We start from the raw sequence: 17,203 nt of genomic DNA, 5'->3' as shown, positions 1-17,203 counted from the left end.
ATCCAATTTCTATTTTAAATCTTAAAGAGTTAAACTATTTTAAATTATTTAAGAAACATCGACAACCCTGACATGTAAGTACTATTTTTTAGCCATCTGGTCACACTAACAAGCTATATCTTAAAAACAAATCAGAAAGTTTATCTTATCGACACTGCGCCCGCCTGAAAGTGCTTTTCGAGCATGCGATCGTGAAAATACGGCCATTAATAACCCACTATGCTGCTGCTGGAGCTGAACATTCTGACGCTGAACATTTGGCAAGTTCTCCTAGAGGGGATGCTGCTCCGACCCTGATCTCGTGACCAAAAAGGCAACAATAATTTATGTTTTTTCGAATTTCAGGGGCATCCCATATGTGTCCAGCAATCGAGGACCCCGTATCGAAGCGATCTGTAAGGAACTTGCCAGCGGGAAATATGACATCGTTTCGTTGCAGGAGGTGTGGACGCAGCAGGACAGCGAGCTCCTCCAGAAGGCCACACAGGCAGTTCTTCCCTATGCTCACTACTTTCACAGCGGAGTAATGGGAGCTGGGCTGCTTGTGCTATCAAAGTACCCCATTCTGGGCACCCTGTTTCATGCGTGGTCTGTCAACGGCTACTTCCATCGCATCCAGCACGCAGACTGGTTTGGCGGCAAGGGAGTGGGTCTCTGCAGGATTCTCGTTGAGGGACAAATGGTGCATCTATACAACGCTCACTTGCATGCCGAGTACGACAACGCCAATGACGAGTACAAGACACACCGAGTCATCCAGGCGTTCGATACGGCCCAGTTTATCGAAGCCACCAGGGGTAACTCGGTGGTACAGATCCTAGCAGGGGATCTGAACGCCCAGCCGCAGGATATCTCATACAAAGTGCTGTTGTTCACCTCCAAGATGCTGGATAGCTGTGCTTCGGACACTTTCAGGACCAACGAGTGCGAGCACAACTCATATACTTCTCCTCGCGCCCTGGCCAAAAATCCGCAGGGCATAAGGATAGATCATATTTTTGTGCGCGGGGGCGACGAGGTGAACGCTGAGATAGTGGAGTACACGCTTCCTCTTCCGCATCGGGTGCCTGGCGAAAAGTTTAGCTTCTCGGATCACGAGGCGGTGCTGGCCAAGCTGAAATTAACCAGGATAACAGCGGCAACCCAACCTGAGGTGGCTACGATCGAGGTTAACTGCCAGGTGGGCGAGGAAACGTGTGCCGTGCAAGAAACCGGCTCAGGAGAGGAGCAGCCAGGAGATGTACCCTGCAGCAATGGCTCTGCTCCGATGGAATCTCTGCCAGCTGCCCGAACAGCCGTCCTTCATGAAGCGCTCGAACTGTGTGATGCTTCCCTGCTCCAGCTGAATACGGATAGAATACTTTACTACAGTGCCGCCACCTTCCTGTTTGTCCTCCTCGTTCTCCTGGTTGAATTTACGGCTCCTGTTGGCATGCGTACCATTTTCTTGCTGCTTAAGTTCATCGTGTTCGGGGTCATACTGTTCTGTATTTTTATGGCCTCCATTTGGAACTACATGGAGCGAAACGGTGTGCTGCAGGGCAAGAAGTCCATGGAGGTGATGCTCCATCATGCCCAGAAGTACGAGTATTTCTATTGAACTCTTGTATTCAGTCGCAATTATTTCCCCACAGCTCAGCTCAGCATTTAAAATCTATGTGTAGTTTAGTTGGACAATCTATGTATATTTTATAAGTAAATTGTGACACGGACTTGATCGCCAATGTTCCGGATAACGTAATGTACTAATTCAATGCAATATTATGGTCTCTTTCGTTGTAATGTCATCCATATCCCAGGAACTAGTTTTATAAAAACCGACCAACGTTCTTAACAAGATGCTCAATTGACTGAAAATCTAAATGTCTCTTGGCGAAACATATTTTAAAATAAATTCGAGTTGAAAATCATAAAAATTGATAAGAAATAAAATGAAAACTACCCCTTGAAGTATCTCTCATAAAAATAAAAACATACAGTCTTTAAGATTAGTGTGTTTTTAACATTTTTTCTTTATTCTCGAGTAGAAAACAGCTCCGCTTAATCCCAGTTGGTACATTTTATTCGGGCTTCTTACCCTTAGCCAGCTCGGCCTTCTTTCCCTTGATGGGGGCGGGCTTCTGGGAGCGCAGAACAGCGGACGCGCGGCGAAGAGCAGCCTGTAAGTTAAAAGAAAAGCTTATTAATATTTGTTACATAAATTATAAAAAGAAAAATAGTTTTCAAGAGCTTCAGAAAGTATTATCAACATGATCATTCTGCGATCTTGGTGTAGTAGAAAAAAAAGGAATCATCATTTACTACTTTAATTATTATCTAAAGGATAATTATAATACCTGTGTCAGGTCCTTGCGGTATTTGGAGCCAATCAGCAGGTTCTTCAGCTTCTTCAGGGAGCGACGGGGACCGGCCTTGAACTCAACGCGAACGGTGTTCTTGGCAGGACGCTGGGCATACTTGCCCTTCTTCAGCACAGCGGTGAAGCCCTTCTTGTCGGCAGTGGGGACGACGCCCAGGGTCTTCTTGTGCACGATGCCGCTGTAGCGGTACGAGCTCACGCTGGCCAAGTTGTTTGGCTCCTAAAAGGATAATACAAATTAGTTTCTCGGATATAGGTCGACTAGAAGCACTTGATGATGCCAACTTTAATCAGATTAGAGTTACTATCATGTTGTATTCAAATATCATTGTGAAAGTTTGTAAGTTGGAAACATCATAGAAGTAATTGCTTTCGTTTGGAGAGTCCAGACTTACTGTGCTGAAGGGTTTCTTCACATCGCGCTTCTTCAACAAGAAGGCGTTGTTGTTGCGAATGATCAACCAATTGAGGTGCGAAGAGGTTGCCATCTCACGTCTGCAAGAGAAGCAATGGAAAGGATTAGTATTTTTGCAAGAGATTTAAGAGATTTTCCAGTTGGCTGGCTGTGTCAGTCTTGGGTGATGAATATAGTCTTCAAGAACTCTTCTGCTCATTCGTTCATCATAGTAGCCAATAAAAAATATATATTTCTTGTTTCTATATGCTTACCTTTAAGAGATATTCCATAGTTATCAGGAAATTGGAAGAAACATGAAATGAAAAGAAAAGATTTTGGTTAGTTTTGTGATTTAGAATAAAAAGCAAAAAGGTTTAGTTCTTGATTATATTTTCAGTCTTGGGTGATGAATATAGTCTTCAAGAACTCTTCCGCTCATTCATTCATCATGGTAGAGAAATAAATCATCAAATTTCGACCACACGTGTTCTTACCTAAAAAATCAACAAATCAGCGTGGAAATGGCAGCCGCACATGAAAATGAAAAGAAAAAACTTTGTTTAGATAGAACTGAAATAAAAGATAGTCTCCAATAGTTAGTTTATGCGGCCTGGCCTGGGCTCTGCCGCAACTTGCTCGAAAATCACACATTTTCGTCAAAATCTAAATGCCCGCTATGCTGCACGTGTGGGTAAAATGAAATTTACCTCCGCTCTGTGGATTGCCGGCACTAGAAATGACTGAAACACGTGGCCCGGGCATGTCGGCTGCACAAAGGAGTGTAGCGGCACGCCGTGGATAGCTATAACTTAACCAAATCGAAACGAAATGCGAAATGCCCACCTTTTCTCGTTGAAAGACAAGCAGGAAAGAAATATGGCAGCCGCGGCAGAGAGTGAAGTTGGCTGCGATTGGCGAACAGGGTTGTATTTCCTATGCGCACCGATAGCCAGGTAAGTTGGCATCTCCCAACCCCATGTATCGGCTCTGTAGCAATCGTGTGGTCACACTGTCTAGTTGTCAGAAACACATTTCCGAAAACTCACTCGTAAAACGTTAAATTAAAAGTTCAGATATCAACAAATCATTTCAAAAAGTTTTTGTTTTAGGCTGTGGTTTGTTTTTATTGTCGTATGTCCATCCAGAATTTAAACACTCGTGGTAAGTGAATAGTGAAAAGAGCATGGTACCCAGCCCAACGTAGCGCTTTCTTCGGACCCAGTTACACACATGTACACCAAAATGGCTGACTCACACGCAAACGGATACACGAACGCACTTACACACGCACCTGAAGAGAAGACATTCTGAACTACATAAATTTTTTTAAACACGCTGCAAGGGTGTGATTGAACTTTACATCGCCATGCATTCGATTACTATACATTGGCATCTGTTTTAATCTTCTCAACAGACCCCTTTGCTGATGCAATCAAGGGCAATGATGATGACATTCAAGACGGGCTTGTGCACATAAGAATCCAGCAGAGGAACGGCCGAAAGACACTAACTACTGTGCAGGGCCTCTCGGCGGAGTATGACTTGAAGAAGATAGTCCGCTCCTGCAAGAAGGTGGGTGTAACTAATTGCAAGGTTATCATTGTTCAGGTATTTTCTGTCGACTACCTTCATTGGCAGAAAGGAATTTTAAGTATCTACCTGCTATGTCAATGGTAGAAATTGCATTTTCACTGCTTCATATTAATGACATCCATTAATGAATCTATTTAATTTATTCACAGGAATTCGCCTGCAATGGTACTGTAATTGAGCATCCAGAATATGGTGAGGTTCTCCAGCTACAAGGCGACCAGCGTGAGAACATCTGTCAATGGTTGACGAAGGTGGGACTAGCTAAACCGGATCAGCTCAAGGTTCACGGTTTCTAAGCTTGCTCCTGGCGGATCCTGCGGACGAGAACCGAACAAAACAACAACAAAAAGGTGTGATTTTTCATGCCGCCATTTCATTCTTAAGCTCTAATAACACCAACAACAATTAACCAACCAACAAAATACCCCGAAACTTGCAAAAGTTCTTTGTTCAAATTAATTAAACGAAAAAAAAAAAACTCAATTGATAGAACATTTAAATGCGAAGTCAGAAGCAATAGACCTATACTGAGAACAATGTTATAAATAAAATTAAATGTTCAATTTAAATAAAATATTGTCTGAAGGTGCTACTGATATAGCATAATGGGACGAAAATGATTGTTTTTTTAATTAATATTAATTGTTATGGGGGTATACGTTCTATAAATTCATTAGATAGCACAAGCCCACCAGAAATATGGCTTTCAAGGGTACAAATATAAACGAAGGATCAATAGGTTGCTTAATTTTATTAAGACATGGCCATGAATATATTTAATATTCTATTTCATTTTAAATTATTCTAAATTTGATTTAAAAATGGGTGATTTTTTACACTAAAAAAGGGCGAAGGCAAAATCTTCTGGTATTTTCGAAATGCGGCTACATTATTATGGGCATTTTGATGAAACTCAAAGACTGGCAACACTGGTGATTGGTTCTCTGCAATTGTGAGCGCGAATTTTTTGCGTGTGTTTTTGCTGGATTAGAAAAAATAAGAGTTCGGTGTGACAATCATAATATCACTAGTTTTCTTGCCGTTGCGCCGGTCGCCCCTGTGACATTTAATCAAATTAAACAATTTAGTGGCAAAACGTGGAGCGTACGTGGACGCGCGGAACGCTTGGTGTTTCTCTTTTCGTTCGGGCCAAATTTAACAAGTGGTTTTGCTTTTAGCAACGTTGCATCTGCCCAAAATTAGTTACTGGTCCTGGGCACAGTTGCGATTTCTTTCATTCTGAAGGGTAAGTGCGATCTTGTATCATGATGGTGCGTGTTTTTGCATGGCCAGAGGGGTGGGGGGGTGCCGTGGCAAGAGGGGGTGCCCAGCAATTTGCTTAGCAATATTATGTTCTCAGATTCCATTGCCAACGTTCCCATGAAACACAAAAAAAAAAAAAAAATATTTTGTTCTATCGAATTTTTGAAGAAAATGGTTCATTTTAGCTGTCAGATAAAGTAAAGTAGATTTTTGCTTTTGATTTTCATTCCAATTTCGTGTTTTAATATACATATATACGGAAATAATTATATATTTTTTTTTTTGAAATTTTGCTCCGCTGGAATCGATTGCAACCGTGTTGTGTGAAGGCGATCTATCGGAACGGTGACAGACGGAACGGCGAAAGTTTTCTATGACGATGAGAAGTCGAATTTTTGGATTTTTTCGCGTGACAAGTTCGTTGTGAAAAAACGGAGGCAGAAATCCAACAATATTGTTAAGAGCCTTGTGCTAGCAATTGACAACGAGTGCGCTACTTAGGCGGGTGCGGGCGGTGCAAGTTGGGTGTGAAATCGCAAAAAATCAATTGCCTTGCCTCAATTTTATCTCCTCTCGTCGTCGTCGTCGTCGTCGATTCTTTTTGCGTGTGTGAAAAAAATAGAAAAGAAAAGAAAGAAAGAAAACGAAAAAGAAGAATACAAAAAGAAGAAAATAGAAAAAGGAAAATCAAAAGCAAAGGCAGCTGAAAAAGAGGAAAAAAAAAAGCCCCACACACACACACACATACACACGTAAAATAAAAGTACGAAAAAGTCAGCAGGCCACACACGGAAAAAGCAAAAAAAACGAAAAAAAAATAGCATATTGAAAAAGGCAAAGAAAACGACGAGCAGCAGAGCATCGACGAGAAGTTGAGAAGAAAATGTGCAGGAGCAGGGGCGGAGGAGCAGGAGCCGTATCCGTATCCAAATCCGTATCCGAATCTGAAGTAGCACCACCAGCACCAGTACTAGAACCAGTACCAGTACCAGCAGCAGCCGAAGCAGAATCAGCAGCCGTATAAATAATTAATAGCACAGAAGCTAAAAAAGCTAAGGCCTAAAGTGTTGCAGTCACATTTTTGGGTTCGAATAGGATTATATCGCAATATCGCAGTGAAAATCAAATTTTCCAAATAGAAAGAAGAGCCTCCTCTCTCTCCGCTCTTTGGCTCTCTCTCTCTCTGTCTCTCTCGCTCCGCCAACTGGGTGTGTGTGTATGTGTGTGTCCGTGTGAGTGTGCCGCGTGCGAGTGTGTGTGTGGGTGACTCGAAAGAGCAACAAAAAAAAAGTATATTAAAAAAAAAAGCAACAAAAAAGAGGAAGAAAAAAAAAATAACTAAACCGACTGTGTCTTTGTGTGGATTTTCTTGATAATTGCAACATACGTTACCATGGAATACTACCTAGGTTAGTAGTAGCCACTTCTAACTGCATATGCCACCCCCAATCGTCACCTCCCGACTCGACACCCACCCGCCCATCCTCCTACTCACTACCCAACCACCCATCGCTGCCCATCGCCTGCACTTGTATAAGAAAATCATCAACAAAACACTCCCATCCATATTTTTTTTTTTACAAATTAAATTTGTTATTTAGTTAAGATATTTTATTTAAGATTTATATAATAAAAATTGAATGTATAACTTTTTGATTGAAATATTTATGATTTTTTGAACTCTAATCCTCACTAATATATCGCCTTAACTATCGAACTATTTAAACAATCAATTATGTTTCATAATTGCCATCTCTAATTTGTTGTTTTTTGACAAAATTCTCATCACAATAGGAGGCTTTGGAAATTCCTTTGACATTTGCCAGCCAAATAGCCAGGAACTCCCTTTTTTTGTCGAGTTAGCTATTTAATACTTTAATAATACGTTTCTGTTTATTCACTTTTCCGCAACGACGTCTTCTCGGTTAATATATGTATGTTGTGTTGTGTGTCTTATTTGTTTATTTGCTTCGCTTGAAATCCGGCGCCGAGTTTGGAGTATTAGGAGAGAGCTGGGCTTCTATACCAGCTCTGCCTCCTATTACGACCGTTTCCCATTACGTCTACAATAAAAGGAAAACAATTGACCTTGTTTATTTTAACAAAACAACAAAAACCGCACCACCATTCATAATACAAATACTATTTAAAAAAAAATTAAATGCAATCACTTATTAATTATTATTTTTTGCAGGAGGATATGTGTACATGAACGGAGATGCAGTCAAGATCCAGCAGCCCGTCTACACCAATGTTCCTGTCGAGACGGCGATGCTAGCCACTAATCTGTTCGGCGCCACCACACAGATCGCAGCCCCAGCCGCCGCCGCAGCAGCCCACATACCGTTGATAACCGCCGCCAGCGCCGCCGCAGCAGCTGCAGCGCCACCAACCGTAGTAGCACCAGCTCAGCATCCGCAGCAGCATCCACAACAGCCGAATCAGACGCCGCAGATTTCTCACCAACAACAACAACAACAGCAGCAGCAACAGCAACAGCAGGTGCAGCAGCAGCAGCAGCCCCACCCACATCAAGCGCAACTTATCGCGCACACACACGCCGCCCACCAGCAACAACAACAACTTCCGACTCAGATTCAGGCCCATCCCGCCCAACACTTGCCGTACGGCCATCAGCCGGCGCCTCCTAGCACTGCAGCAGGTGCTGGAGCTGGAGCAACAGCCGCCGGAGCAGGAGTAGCGGCGGTAGCCGGAGTAGGAGGAGTTGGTGGAGTTGCCACCGGTGAGACAAGCATCGATAACGCCGAATTTGCCGCCATCATGAATGGAGCGCTTGCCCAGACCCAAGATGGCACTGTCGTCTGCTATACCGATGCAATGGTACCTGGTGTCCAAAACACGAATTTAGTCGCCCTTGAGCCGCAACCCCAACATATTGTATTGCCAGTGCAGGTACCTGTACAAGTCCCAGTGCCCGTTCAGTTGCCGGTTACGGTGCCAACGGTTCAGGCAGTTCCGGCCAACGGATCAGCGGAACAACATCAACAGATGCAGCAGCAACTACAGCAAGGACAGCCGGGTAGCCATAATGCCACTGCTGGAGAAGATCCCAACATACCAATGGACAAGCTCAAGCAGATGCTGGCTACTCAGCTCGAGTATTACTTTTCCAGGTTTGGACAACTCTTTTTTTTTTTTTATCCAAGAAAAAGTCATTTTAATGGCAATTATTTTTAAAATCCACAGAGAAAATCTGGCGAACGATTCATACCTACTGTCGCAGATGGATCATGACCAGTATGTGCCCATCTGGACGGTGGCCAAGTTTAATTTGGTGAAGAAACTAACCAAGGACCTCAATCTCATTACGGAGGTGCTAAGGGAATCCCCCAATGTACAGGTTGACGAGAAGGGCTTGCGCGTGCGCCCCAATCGCAAGCGTTGCATCATCATACTTCGCGAAATATCTCCCAACACGCCACCAGATGACGTCAAGGTGAGAATACTCAACTTATTTCTAGATGTCCTTTTTAACTAATACTTATGTCCCGATTTCCCGACAGGCCCTGTTCAGCAACGAAAGCTGCCCTAGACCGATCTCCTGTGAGTTTGCGGGGAACAACTCGTGGTATGTGACCTTCGAGTCGGACGAGGATGCGCAAAAGGCGTTCCAGTACCTGCGCGAGGAAGTCAAGGAGTTTCAGGGCAAGCCGATAATGGCGCGCATCAAGCCAAAGTCGTTCATTAATCGCATCCAAACTGTACCAAATGTTAAGAACGGCTACCGTCTCACGTCGCCGCCGACTGCCACCGTCTATGATCCATCCGGAGCAGGCACTGCACCCGTTAGCTATGCTCCACAGCAGCGCTACATATACACCGCCAATGGAGCGGCCATCGCACCCACAGTTCCATATAGCAATCAAGTGTTGATTGTGAGTATATTAGTTTGTCCTGAAAGAAGAGTATTGTTTAAATGATTCCATCTCTTAGCCGATTCAGCAAAATCAGTTCTATCCCAGCATTGTGGCTGGGCCATGGCCACCGGGAACAGTGGCAACCACTGCCCCGCATGGCCAGAACTTCTACGATATCGGGGGAAACCTCTTCGCAGCACCGCAGGCCGTGGCAGCTAGCTTCACGACCGCTCCTCCGCCCGCCACCCAGCAGATGGTTACATCCAAGCCACCAGGTGGGGGCGGTGGTCGCTACAATAACAACAACCATCGCGGTAATCCCAACAATGTTGGGGGAGCGAACTCAGGACCACGAGGAGAGTCAAGAGGCAAGCCACCGCGCAACACTCAGAATCCACCGCACCTCCAGGCCGGCAGCATCGTGCCGATCCAGATAACTGGCGCCATTCCGGGTGGAATGGTGAGCGTACTGCCTGCAAACATAGTGCAGGGTGATCCTCTCCAGCAGGCCGCACTGCAGGCGCCACAGCAGCCGCAGGCAGTGCAACATCAGATCCAACAGCAGTCGGCTGGTTCCACTCAACAGCAGCAGCAGCAGGCAGGTCAGGTCAACACCACCATTCGCCACTATCCTGTCAAGGGCAACTGGAAGAGTAAGTCTCGGAAAGTTACAAAAATCTTATTCTTAAACTTGACACGAGATATTTCCATTTTCCAGGTGGCATGCAGAAGAATTTGGACAAAAATTACAGCGGCGGGGTAGCCGGGCATCATCACTACGGCAGTCAGGTGCAGGTCCATCATCTGCAGCCCCAGCAGCAGCAACAGGGACAATATCAGTTGGCTTCCTCTGGTGCCGGCAGTGCACCGCAAGTATCCTATGCCACAGCTCAGGCACCACAGCACCACATAGTGGTGCAGCAGGCGCCGCAGCCGCAGCCGCAGCCACAACAGCAACAGCAACAGCAGGTGCAGCAGCAACAGACGGTCCAAGAGTTGCAGGAGCCTGGGGACAGTGTCGAGCATGGCTCGCACGCCATGCAGCAGCAGAATCGCAGCAGCAACATGTCGGCCAGCTCGTCGTCATCGCTGGCTACCTCGATCAGCAAGGAGCCGCTGCACTGGCAGTCGCGTCCGCGTCGTCGTCGTCGTGATGAGGAGGGCGGAAACGGCATCAACTACTCTCCAGGCGGTCGAGTTGGGGTAAGCAGTCTCAGAAAGATTAGAAAGTGCCTTGACATTAAAATTTTCTTTTCCTCAGCTTTATGGCAGCTCTCCGTCTAATCCGCATCAACAGCAGCAGCAACACCTGCTGTCCTCGTCCTCATCGTCCGCCACCAATGTCCAATCTGGCGGAGGCGGAGGTGGCCATGGTAGCGGCGGCTCCCATCGTGGTGGCGGGGAGCGCGGAGAAAATAACTACAACACCACACCCATCCACGACGTCCCACCGCCCCAGCACCGGGGCAACTACAAGGGTAACAACTACAACCCGCACTATCATGCCCAGCACTCGTCAATGGCGAGCGGCTCCCACCACCACCACCAGCACCACCAACAACAGCAACAGCATCATCAGCAGCAGCACCACCACAGCGGCCTATCCTCGCAGCAACAGCTGCACCACTACCACCCGCATCACCACCACCATCATAACTCGATCGGCAGCAATGTGGGCAACAGCGGTGGCTTAGGCGTCAGCAGTGGCGGCGCATCGGGTGGTGGTGGCGGAGGATCGGGAAATAATAGCATGTCGGGCGGCAATTCGCTGGGCTATCAGGGCCACCAGCATCAGCACCAGCAGCAACAGCAACAACAGCAGCAGCAACAGCAACAACCGCCGGCTCCAGTCCAGCCGCCGCAGTTCGATCTTGAGGCGTCCGCTTTCCCACCGCTCCCAGCCACCACTCAGGCTAGCAGCAATGCCTCTCTGCAGAATAACAGCTCCTCCAGCGCTAATTCGGCTCCAAAGCAAGCTTTGCAGCAACAGCATCATTACCAGCAGCAGCAGCAGCAACAGCAGCACCATCACCACCACCAGATGAGCAGCAGCGTTGAGAGCGTGGAACAACAGTCCGTGGAGGGAAGTGGTGCTGGTGCTGTACAGCAACAGGGCAATAGTTCCTCCAACTGGTCCGAGAACCGTCTATCTGATGTGGTGCGTACTGGCGGTGGAAAAGGCAAGGCCCGCAAGGAAAACCGCCACCACCAGGGTCAGAACCCGCCCCACAACTATCAGCAACAGCAACAGCAACAACAGCAGCAGCGAAATCATCCAGTTAGCCCCACGCCCGTTGTGAGCGCTGAGCTCCTGGAGGGCAACCATACCAAGAACGTTACTAAGCAGAGCTCCAGTAACAACAGTTCGATCCATGTGATAAAGTGTCAAACACCAAATATCAATGCCAGCAACAAAGAGGATGCAGTCGCAGGAGGAGGAGGAGGAGGAGCTGGCAGCCAGCTGGAAAAATCAAATAAGACTGAGGATGAAGTGCATCCAAAACAGCAGCAGCAGCGACTGATAGAGGGTTACAACGAGTTCTCTGCGGGCGCTGGCGCTGGCGCCTGCCCCGTAGTGGATGCTTCGGGTATGACTGCCGCTATGGCCGATTGCAGTCTTGGCCAGCACAAGAAGCCGCCCGCAGTGGCTGCTCTGCACGCTAAAAAGGAGCTTAATCTCCTCGACAAGCAGGCTTCCGGCAAACACAAGAGCGTGGCCACCTCTACATCGACGGAGAACTTATCGGCCGCCGCCACAGCTAGCAAGCTAAGCTACGCCCAGGTGGCCCAGCACCACAAGGCTCCATCAGAGAGCAAGGAGATGAGCTCGGGTGGCTCGACAGGCACCCTCTCGCCCACCGGCAGCCATAAAATGGATCTAGTATTTGGCGATCCCGCCGCTGTTACAGCGGCCGTGGAGAAGAGCGGACTGAACGCTGTTGTGGCTGAGAAGCGGGTCGCCGGCGGCGCCTCGCCAGCTGTCACAGCCCTGGCCGGAAAAGCAGTCATTGGCGTTGTTGCCCCTGCTACCAACAATAATGCCACCCAACCCAATATAGCTGTCGTCGTGACTGCCAAGGAAAAAGGTAGGAGCCAGCAGCTGCACATGAACAGTAGCCAGTGTCAGTGGTAGTAGATCCCCCAACCCGGCATCCCCGAATTTTGGAATATTTTTTAAATTTTCTATTTTTTTTTTTTGGATAAATTTGGAAAGGATAATAAAATAATATAAATATTTTGGCGCATAGATCCCAGTCCTATATTAACTAACTTAGATGATATCCTTGTGAGTTTTGAGTAAAATATTTGGCTCCTTTCAGATGCTCGTCCAAATGCTACGCAGAATGCCTCGCCCATGGCCCACGGCGGATCCGTGCGCCATCAGAGCAAGGAGAAGCACCAGCAGCAACATTATAGCTCTGCCATAGAGCACCCGAATGCCAATGCCAATGTCGGCTCCGGAACTGGCGGTAACCGCAAGTCCAGAGCCAACAACTCATAAGGAGTGGAGGAGGATAAGAGGAGAGTGGATATGGAACCATAAACAGTGAAGAGAAGTGAAGAGAGACGAACCAATCGCGTTGCCAAAAGTGAGAGGCAACTGTGAGATACCTTTTGCAGGATGCCTCTAAGAATGCATCATCTGCTGCCTGTACATATATGAAATTCCATGTGTAAATATGAGCAACCATTTTTGTTATATATCTGTAAGTGCTATAGATATTTACAAGCTAACTAGGAGGCAAACGAAAGGTAACAAACAAATATATTATACTATATTCTTACTAATCATATTTTGTATTTTTGCAGCAGTCACCGGTGCACTGCTCTGTGAAAGACTTGAAACGAAAGGACACGGGAAGGAGTAGAGGAAATCGAACCAAGGAGCAAGCAACCGGCGACGCTCGGACCAGTTATCATATTAGTAGGCAAGGATGTAGAATGAATGATGGTGCATACCCCTTCTTCAGCTATATACATGCATATGTGTATAATAACATACGTATATATATACATATATATATATAGACATATATATATATATTATTCAGTTATCAGTTAATGTTAATCTACCTAGGCCTAAGCCATGTTACCTATCCTCGAGGGTACACACACACACACATTTACACACGCCCACACAGAGAAAACACACATAGATACATAGTTTTGCGCTGCTCGGTAGCGAAGGAAACTATAGACAGAAATGAGATAAAGAAAAATACGCCTAGGCTATCTTTACGATTTACCATTAACGAGGATAGATGTCGAGTGAATCAATCTAAGGAACTTTGAACTTATGTGTAGTAGAAGGAACTTGCATCAAAACGACAAAAACAAAACTAAAGCAAGCTTACAAGCCAAGCAAAAATTAATCATAAGCATTGAGAGAGGGGGATAAGAAGGAGGTTAAGGAGTAACGAAATACTAGGTACTATTAATCAAATATTACCCGGTAAACTCATAAATCACGTTAATATTATATATATATACGTTTAACATTTCATCATTTTCATTTATGCCTACACATCAGACTTAATGTTTATAGCCAAAACAGAAGTACACAGATCCGAGTATGTAGCGTATATGTTAACTATATACATAGCTATGTCTCCGCTAGTCCCGCAAGTTAGGGTTACTCCAATTTAGATATATATATTTATATATATACATCTATATACAATGTAACAATTATTTTGAATTGTTAACAACGCGGTGGGGGATGTTGCAGAACACCGTCTTCTGGCATCATCTCCGCCTGAAACGTATTATCAGATAATATTGTTTTGATCAAGGATATTGTTTTCTTTTTTTTTTTTCAAGGATCGGGGGTGTCATTATTTGAAAGTTTTTCAATTCATTTCAAATAAGAGATATATGGCCAGCCCTCGAGATAGAGAGATGGGGATTCTCGTACTTAGTTCACGACTTTAGGGATCCCGCATACACCCACATAACACACTACTACTGACACACCTGGAAGACGCATAGACACTACCTATCCTATCCCCTAAAATACATCCTCAGACATCGAGTCTCGTGTTAGACTTTCATTTTTGATACTTATATCTTGTATAGTGGAGGAGAACTTACATTTTAAAATTGCATTTGTTTCCACATGAAGGCAATTTCTCAGTTTAATGGTTTCACACATCTATTTCAGTAAACAAACAAACAAACAAGAAAGAAACAAATACGAAGGTTAGCGAATTGCTAAAATACTAAACTTTATCCTTACAAAGCGTAGGTGGACACCGCTCAGCTCAGCTCAGCTCATAAGACAAATACACTAACTAATGTTATATTTACGGCTCTATGCGCGGAACAATAAGTAATTTTGTATATAATATATATATACGAAAAGGTGCCATAAACTAAAACAACACTCACTAAAATCAACACACAAAAAAAAAAAAAAAAAGAATTCTTTGAGGTTTAGGACAACAACACAAAATAGGCATTTAAAACAGATTTAAAACAGATTCTTTAACTAAGTTTTACTGTCTCTCAATTTTAAACAAAAAAAAAAGATGCTGCTCCCCCCCCCCCCCGCTAATTATCGATGCTCATCACCATAGAATTATATACTATATATTATATAATTTTGAGAGTAGGAATACGTATGTTTTAATTATTGTTTTTCATTTTATTGTTTTTTTTTTCGCACAAAACTTTTAATCCGGCATGTAAACTAATCCCTAATCGGCAAAAAGGGACAAAAAGAGAGAGAAAAAAATAATCAGTAACTTTAAGATACACCCACACACACACCAATACACATACACCAACACACATGATATCTACAAACTATTTTAGGCTTAAGAACTAAGTTTAGATATGCATACCACACATATGGATATTCACACTTAAAACGATGATTTGTTCATGTAACGATTTAACCAAAATTTGAGAACAAGCTTCTTTCCACCCACTTCCAGACCAAATCAAAACGAACCATTATTATTTTTCACAATTATTTTGTTTATATAAGAAGACACATACATATACATGTTCCAGAAACCTTTAAAGGCCGAAAGAGTCGTATTATTTTTTTTTCTGTGTATAAACCGAACCGAATGTTTTTCTCTCACTTCCCACAAAAAAAGAAAAACTATTTGAAATTTTTATCCAAAATCAAAACTAAAAACAAAACACACAAAAAAAAAGGAGAATAAGATTTCTATATACTATATATAAAAAATAAAAAAAAAAACTCAAGAAGACTTCCAACCAAAATGAAAATGAAAATGAAAATGTAAAGAAAGAAAAGCCAGAAAACGGATAATTAAACTGAAAATCAACATATATATACAAATATTTTGTTTCTATGAAAACAATCGAATATGCTAAGTGCCTATACTAACTATTATATAAAAACGGTGTAAAATACGAGCCGTGTACAGTCCGACCGACCACTGAGCCAAGAACCAAAAGTGTCTTCATCCTTAACCTCCATCTACTCCTGCTCCAGCTCCAGCTCCTGCCTCTTGTCACTCCACAAATTGTCCATCCACCCACCCACAACTGCCTTTATGTCTCTGCATGTCCAGGATAAATAAAATAGACAGGATGAAGGTCACACCCTGATAGTATACCTTGCTCAGTGGTTTGTCGCGTACCCGCGCCACATCAAAAAATGTATCTTTAACTAATTGTTAGTTTATAGTTTGTATCTTCCCTAACCGAAAAAAAAAAAACTGATGAAGAGATCCCCCCATCCATACCCCCCAGGAACCCCCCCAGTAACCAACTTAAAATTCTTTAAAAGCGTTCTCAAATTAAATTTTGTTGTGCTCATCAATTCACTCAAAAGAAGAAAGTAAGAAAAAGAAAAAGAAATAAATAATAAAAGAAAAAACGACAAAACACAGAACACACACACACACACATACTCACACTGTACAGTTTAACCTCAATAGGGCGGACTCCGACTTGGACTGCGGACTGCTTTAGGTGAATCAATAATAATCGGGGCTTGTGGGCTCGATGGACGGCGACGCCGAGTTCCGACAATGAGATGTGATATTATGCAATTGACAAATCATCAATTGTGCGTGACAAAAACAAAAAGAAAACAAAAAACAAAACAAAACGGAGCAAGGGTTAGCCAATCGGGATCGCATCTTCCACCCACCCTCCCCCCTCATTACATGCAAAAAAGACCACAAGACGACAGACGACCATCCCCCCCAAAAACCCCCCCCCCATGAAGCTGAGATCGGGAACCGTAAGAGAGATATAAACCAGAGAGAGAGAAGAGTGGTGGAGTAAAGAGATAAAGGGAGAAGTAGGGTATAGAGAAAGTAAAACAACATTGTTGATGTTAAATAATTTTAAGGAATACAATAAATTAAATTAAATTAAATTGTTAAATTGTAAAACCTCAGTTCTTAAGTTATTTATTTTTGTATGATTAAGCAGCGCATATGACACACCTTGTTAAATTTACAAAATAATACTATTCAGCGGAAGATCCGAGGACATGCCTACGTTCTCCATCTACTACAGTGCCCCCCACCCCCACCCAATAGCTTCCCTAGACCGCTTAGCATTAACCGTTAATCTTTGATTTCCATCCCCAAAGTCCATAATATTTCATAAGGAAGACCCTCGGGCACCACAGACCACTGTACATACATTTAGCTATATATATATTATATATCATGAGGGTGTTCCAATCTAGTTATTTTCTTTTTTCACAAAAAACCAAAACAA

General features: G+C 44.0%; 4 protein-coding genes and 2 non-coding genes across 12 annotated transcripts; 3 read left to right on the top strand and 3 right to left on the bottom strand.

Annotated features, from left to right (window-relative positions):
• The first annotated feature begins 86 nt into the window (after positions 1-86).
• LOC26514061 (putative neutral sphingomyelinase) lies at positions 87-1,759 on the top strand. Its single transcript, XM_014910079.3, has 2 exons — positions 87-260; positions 346-1,759. The coding sequence occupies exons 1-2, from the start codon at positions 220-222 to the stop codon at positions 1,598-1,600; spliced, it is 1,296 nt and encodes a 431-aa protein (XP_014765565.1). The 5' UTR covers positions 87-219; the 3' UTR covers positions 1,601-1,759.
• A 229-nt stretch (positions 1,760-1,988) lies between these two features.
• LOC6507012 (60S ribosomal protein L28) lies at positions 1,989-3,732 on the bottom strand. 4 transcript variants are annotated; one of them, XM_001956791.4, is made up of 4 exons: positions 3,600-3,732; positions 2,755-2,854; positions 2,337-2,579; positions 1,989-2,159 (listed from the first exon to the last, which is right to left on the bottom strand). In XM_001956791.4, the coding sequence occupies exons 1-4, from the start codon at positions 3,719-3,721 to the stop codon at positions 2,061-2,063; spliced, it is 564 nt and encodes a 187-aa protein (XP_001956827.4). In that variant the 5' UTR covers positions 3,722-3,732; the 3' UTR covers positions 1,989-2,060. The 4 variants fall into 4 exon arrangements, with proteins under 4 accessions (XP_001956827.4, XP_044570335.1, XP_044570333.1 ...); XM_044714400.1 differs by lacking the exon at positions 3,600-3,732 and adding an exon at positions 3,464-3,482; XM_044714398.1 differs by lacking the exon at positions 3,600-3,732 and adding an exon at positions 3,251-3,374 and having other exon boundaries at positions 2,755-3,028.
• On the bottom strand, positions 2,920-2,992 carry LOC6508090. Its single transcript, XR_046000.2, has one exon. It is a non-coding gene; the product is annotated as a small nucleolar RNA CD11 (small nucleolar RNA).
• On the bottom strand, positions 3,142-3,216 carry LOC6508091. Its single transcript, XR_046001.2, has one exon. It is a non-coding gene; the product is annotated as a small nucleolar RNA CD11 (small nucleolar RNA).
• A 42-nt stretch (positions 3,733-3,774) lies between the features above and the next one.
• On the top strand, positions 3,775-4,966 carry LOC6492998 (eukaryotic translation initiation factor eIF1). Its single transcript, XM_001956792.4, has 3 exons — positions 3,775-3,917; positions 4,171-4,328; positions 4,499-4,966. The coding sequence occupies exons 1-3, from the start codon at positions 3,890-3,892 to the stop codon at positions 4,643-4,645; spliced, it is 333 nt and encodes a 110-aa protein (XP_001956828.1). The 5' UTR covers positions 3,775-3,889; the 3' UTR covers positions 4,646-4,966.
• Positions 4,967-5,237: 271 nt separating this feature from the next.
• On the top strand, positions 5,238-15,544 carry LOC6492999 (la-related protein Larp4B). 4 transcript variants are annotated; one of them, XM_032454924.2, is made up of 9 exons: positions 5,238-5,595; positions 7,807-8,746; positions 8,820-9,069; positions 9,137-9,508; positions 9,567-10,143; positions 10,209-10,693; positions 10,752-12,576; positions 12,811-13,243; positions 13,301-15,544. In XM_032454924.2, exons 2-8 carry the CDS (start codon positions 7,821-7,823, stop codon positions 12,990-12,992), a joined length of 4,617 nt encoding a protein of 1,538 aa, XP_032310815.1. In that variant the 5' UTR covers positions 5,238-5,595; positions 7,807-7,820; the 3' UTR covers positions 12,993-13,243; positions 13,301-15,544. The 4 variants fall into 4 exon arrangements, with proteins under 4 accessions (XP_032310815.1, XP_032310814.1, XP_032310813.1 ...); XM_032454923.2 differs by lacking the exon at positions 5,238-5,595 and adding an exon at positions 5,689-7,021 and having other exon boundaries at positions 13,304-15,544; XM_032454922.2 differs by lacking the exon at positions 5,238-5,595 and adding an exon at positions 5,689-7,021.
• The last annotated feature ends 1,659 nt before the right edge of the window (positions 15,545-17,203 follow it).

The sequence above is a fragment of the Drosophila ananassae genome, chromosome 2R, assembly GCF_017639315.1.
Source record: "Drosophila ananassae strain 14024-0371.13 chromosome 2R, ASM1763931v2, whole genome shotgun sequence".
In the NCBI taxonomy this organism is placed as follows: domain Eukaryota; kingdom Metazoa; phylum Arthropoda; class Insecta; order Diptera; family Drosophilidae; genus Drosophila; species Drosophila ananassae.
The sequence above is the reverse complement of the archived record's forward strand: the minus strand, read 5'-3'. Positions and strand labels throughout refer to the sequence as shown.